The 5,129-nt window shown below is 36.8% G+C and overlaps 3 protein-coding genes across 3 annotated transcripts; all 3 read left to right on the top strand.

The window, feature by feature from the left end:
• The first annotated feature begins 703 nt into the window (after positions 1-703).
• LOC124449208 lies at positions 704-1,689 on the top strand. The gene is made up of 2 exons (XM_047000150.1): positions 704-1,129; positions 1,527-1,689. The coding sequence occupies exons 1-2, from the start codon at positions 897-899 to the stop codon at positions 1,687-1,689; spliced, it is 396 nt and encodes a 131-aa protein (XP_046856106.1). The 5' UTR covers positions 704-896.
• Positions 1,690-3,044: 1,355 nt separating this feature from the next.
• Positions 3,045-3,683, top strand: LOC124449207 (52 kDa repressor of the inhibitor of the protein kinase-like). The gene has a single exon (XM_047000149.1). The coding sequence runs from the start codon at positions 3,045-3,047 to the stop codon at positions 3,681-3,683; it is 639 nt and encodes a 212-aa protein (XP_046856105.1).
• Positions 3,684-3,845: 162 nt separating this feature from the next.
• Positions 3,846-4,910, top strand: LOC124449206 (52 kDa repressor of the inhibitor of the protein kinase-like). The gene has a single exon (XM_047000148.1). The coding sequence runs from the start codon at positions 3,846-3,848 to the stop codon at positions 4,908-4,910; it is 1,065 nt and encodes a 354-aa protein (XP_046856104.1).
• Positions 4,911-5,129: the final 219 nt, after the last annotated feature.

Below are 5,129 nucleotides of genomic sequence, written 5' to 3'. Positions count from 1 at the left end.
AAAATTCCTGTGAATTGTCTCTGGGCTTTCAAACGAATATGGGTCCCATCAATACACCCAAAAGTTTGAAATATAACAAATTTTATTTCAAATTTGGATGCATTTGCTACGTTTGCTTGTTTATGGCAGAGCATACTTCGATCACAACTTTAGTAACAGTACATTGATGTATACCAAATGCATTGGCAGTCATCGACAACGATCCCTTGTCTTTAATATGATGAAGAGGCACTGCTACTTTTTTGCCGTTGTGAGTGACCGATAACTTGGACTGTATGGTTTAGGTGCAGGGGCGGATCTAGACCGATGCAACCGATGCGAATGCATCGGTCAAAATATTTAGATATTAAAATCTGCGAGTTTGCATTTTAATGAAATAAATAGCAAATATTATTTTCGAATTATTTAAAACGCACATTTGACAGTGATATATTGTTTAGTTAACTTATAGATTTAGCAGTTTTAAGCTAAAATTTGTTCTAGAAATAACATTTGTGTTCTCCGATAATTTTGTCGTATTCCATGACACAAATAGCGAAAGAAAAGTCGATAAAATTTAGCGAAATTTTGTCGTGAATACATAATTAGTAAGTAATTTAATAGTATTCTGCCAGCACGTCACGGTAGATGGAAGAGGCATCGCTACGTCACAGTAGATTTGCGATGCATCGGTCGATGCATCGGTCCCGAGTCCTTTCCGCGTGAAATCTACTGTGACATCAGCAAAACCATTGTTTTAGGGCCTCACGTCACGGTAGATTTTGCCGCTGAGCGATGCATTTTCCATAATTTTGTGATTGTGGGCACATGGCACCGATGCATTCAACTTTGAACTTCAAAGTTGAATGCATTGTTATTTGATCACTTGATATAACTCGCAATCATCGATCGAAGTCATGGCTGTCGAGAATATCAAACAAGATCTGTGTACTCTGCTTCGAGAAGAGAAGTCATTTGATATTAATGGAGTGCGTCGAACCTATGAAACGAGAGCTGCTACTTTTATTTCAAAATCCTCTCCTTGGAATCCCTTTTCAAAGGGTAAAAATGGGAGAGATATGTCAAGTGAAATGTTAATACCTAAGCCCTTGACAGTTCATTGGCAAAGTGGAGAACTAAGAGCTTTAAAGTAAGTAAATCTACCTTTATGCTTGCATGTTTTAAATGTAAATAGTGTACTCATTTCAGACTCAGAGTGTAGTCGTGTAGATAACGACGAACAATCATCATAAAATATACACGATGTCATATTACTTATGCAGCACTTATACTTGTATTCATATGTAATATAATACAAACTGTAATATGCAGGGTAGGTGCGATTTTAGTTGCATTTTAGTTTATGTATTGTATGGATTACATTAAAAATGTAATGACTGTATTCCTTCTTCCAATATACTTATGACTTCAGTAGAAGCTAACATTTTCTTTTCCAAATAACCCTGTCAGACATTTAAGTTTTGAATTCTTCTGATTTCTAATTTTTAGCCACACAATGAGAATTTTCTTAACTCTGCTATATTTAGAACTAGAGGTGATGGTAATTGTCTGTACAGAGCCTGCTCAAAATTACTTTGTGGCAAGGAAGACCTATGTCATTTGCTGAGAGACTTGACAAGCATTGAGCTATTCAATCACCAGGAGTATTATGCTAACCACCCTTACTTAAAAGATAAGTTGCATTTTTAAGTCAGAAAATACTGCTTTTCTGCATCAGTATCAGATGTGGCTTTAGGCAATGGCTATGATAGGAAAAATCCAAGCACAAAGGTAATAGTAGTTAAAGAGGAAGCTCTAAATAATGCATGCAATGGTACTTATTCTTCACTTATGTGTATATTTGGTTTGTCTTCTGTCACTGGAATGACTATAATTTCAGTTTATCCCGAAAAGTTGGACCAGGAGACCAAATATTCACAATTTCTAAATGGTAAAATTCTTCCACGGCAAGCACACCAACATATTTCAAGTCAACTTGTTCAGCCTTCTAAGTTAATTTTAATGTGGACAACTACTGGTGCTTATTCTCTTCCAGAATTAGATATAGAATTTCAACCCAATCATTTTGTACCACTAATTGAATTTAATCAAACTAATAACTCAAGAGTTAATAATAAAAAAAAATTACTGACCACTTTAAAGTTGATGTCTTACAGAAAAATAAAAGTGGACTTGAGCAACAAATAGACACAACTTTGGTAGCACCTGCAAAATCCTCACCAAGGGAAGACTTAAATGGCAGCAGCTATGATTGCTTGAAGACTTCCTTAAAACGTGGGTTAAATTAGTGATTGTTCATTTGCAAATATATTTTAATTATAGGTAAGCATGCTTTTCTAAGAACATAAGTAAAGCATACCATGCAATATAAAGTATTCGTTGTGGGATGGAGGATATTTTTTGTACATGTGAATAAATCCGTCCTTCTAAACATGAGATCGTCAAATTGGCAACAAGCTTTCACTCAAATGCACCAAAAACAATGACCTATGATATATGACCTTGCATGTTAACGCATTCAGGCTTTATTATTTTGAATGTAGTCGTATACCTACATCTTAGTAATGTTTTATTTAGGACCTCTTTCATGCGACTTTGAAGATGGAAAAGTATCAAATGCTTCTTGTCCCTTGTCAAAATCTGTAAAAACTGATATGACAGATGTTGATCCCTTGGATATTGGACATTTTGTATCTGTGGCGGCCCTAGATGACGACACAAAGCTAAGACTTATAAAAATCACTGGAAGCCTCCCCTTCTTTCAATTTTCCTTTTCTGAGAATGGTAAATCTTCAAGAAAATTTTGTGCTGGCTGGCTAGATCGTTGGTCCTGGTTGTGCTACTCTAAATTATTTGATGGAGCCTTTTGTTATTATTGCGTTTTGTTCGGTCATCAAACAGGACATAATGGTTCAAAGCTTAGTAAATTATTTAAGGAACCCTTAAGAAACTGGCAGAGTGCGGCAACAAAATTTTACCAGCATGACAAATATTCCCTAATTCACCGTGACTCCAAGTTCCGTTTGTCGCAGTTCCAACGTGTGATGAAAGGTAAAACTATTGGCATCGACGAACAAGCCGATCATCTTAGAAGTGCCCGCATTCAATACAATCGTGACGTTTTAGGCTCTATTATTAAAACTATTATACTGGCAGGCAGACAGAATCTTCCCTTACGAGGCCATCGTGACGACTCAAAGTATTTTCTATCTTCTAATCCTGGGAACTTTCAAGCCTTTTTGAATTTTAGAGTAGACGCGGATGACGCGAAACTAGAAAAACATTTTGAAAATGCAAGTAAGAATGCAACTTATCGTTCGAAGACAATTCAAAACAAGCTGATAAAGATCTGCGGGGAACAAATCAAAGAAAAGATTGTTTCTGACATCAATTCTAGTGAATGCCCAATTTACTCAGTCCTTGGTGATGAGGCAACAGACTGCAGCAGTATCGAGCAGATGCCAATTGTTGTAAGGTATGTTGACTCAAAGCAAGAAATTAATGAACGATTTATTAAATTTGTTGAGTGTGAAGGAATGACTGGCGAAGCGCTAGCGAAGAATATCGAAGATACTTTAAACGAAGTTGGGCTACTACTTTCCAACTGTCGTGGTCAGTGCTATGATGGTGCCAGTGCAATGTCAAGCAAATCAAAGGGAGTTGCTGGTCGTATTTTAAAATAAAATCCAAAAGCTTTGTATATCCATTGCGCTAGTCATCGATTGAACCTTGTTGTTGCTAAAGCATGTGGTGAGCAAACTGTCAAAAACATGTTGGGGCATGCTCAAAAGATCTTCAGTTTCTTCAGCCCATCCCCCCTACGAATGCAGTGCTTGAGGCAGAATATGGAAAAGTCTGGGTTACGTCGTAAAAAACTAGGAGCTCCATCCACAACGCGTTGGGTTGAACGGATACGTACACTTGATGGATTTGTGGAAGCATTTGTACCTGTTTGTCAAAGTTTAGAGTACATGAAGCTCAATATGAATAAAGATTTTGATAATTCAAGTAGGGACGCAGAGGGATATCTTCGTTCCATAAAATCTTTCGAATTTATTGTTAATCTTGTGATTACATCAAATGTTCTGCATCACACAATGTCGTTGACTGTTCAACTGCAGCAAAGGATGATCGATATCGCTGAATCAATTAAACATATAAATCTTATGAAGTCACAATTAAAAATATTACGCAGCTCGGCTGATACAATTCATGACCAATACTACGAAGAAGCAGTGGATTTAGCAAACAGAGTAAACGTTGATGAAAAAATTCCTCGACTTTGCAATGTTCAGACAACTCGTGAAAACTATCCTGCACATACAGCACGTGAATACTACCGCATGAAACTAACCATCCCTCTTCTTGATCACTTGATTGAACAGATGGAATTTCGGTTTTCTTCAGAGGTGTGCGATATTTATCGTGGATTCTATATTATACCTAGTATTTTTCTCAATTGCAAGGACGTTAATTGGAAGGAAGAGTTTATGAAGTTTGCTGTTGCATATAAAGAGGATATGCCACACTTTCGGAAAATACATGCTGAATTAGGATTGTGGGAAACAAATTGGAAAGGGGGCTTTGAGAAAGTTAAGTACGATTCAATTGCCGACACGCTTCAAACTTGTAACAAACTTGCGTTTCCAAATATATTTACAGCGCTTAAGATACTCGCTGTTGTTCCAGTCACTACATGTGAGTGTGAAAGATCCGTTTCTGCCCTTCGTCGAATGAAAACTTGGTTACGTAGCACAATGATCAACGAAAGGTTAAATGGATTAGCCCAAATGCATATTAATGATGATATTAAGTGTGATGTCGAAGAAGTGATTAATACCTTTGCCAGACAAAACCCAACGAGGATGCAATTTCTTGATATCCTGGAGGATAAAGAAACAGATGCTTGACGATGAGCTCCATGAGAAATTCTTAATGCTGATAAACAACCTACATTTTCTTTGAGAGTTATCTTGTTTTCAGCCGTTATTGAGAGGACGAAGACCACGTTTAAACATTGATTTTCTTAAACATTTCATCTTTGCTGTGCTTGGAAGAAGACGATCTTTCAACATTGCTTTTATAATTGCTGCCGTTAGAAGAAGACCATCTTTGAACATTGCTTTTAT

Source organism: Xenia sp. Carnegie-2017, unplaced genomic scaffold, assembly GCF_021976095.1.
Source record: "Xenia sp. Carnegie-2017 unplaced genomic scaffold, XeniaSp_v1 HiC_scaffold_23, whole genome shotgun sequence".
Lineage (NCBI taxonomy): Eukaryota > Metazoa > Cnidaria > Anthozoa > Malacalcyonacea > Xeniidae > Xenia > Xenia sp. Carnegie-2017.
The sequence above is the reverse complement of the archived record's forward strand: the minus strand, read 5'-3'. Positions and strand labels throughout refer to the sequence as shown.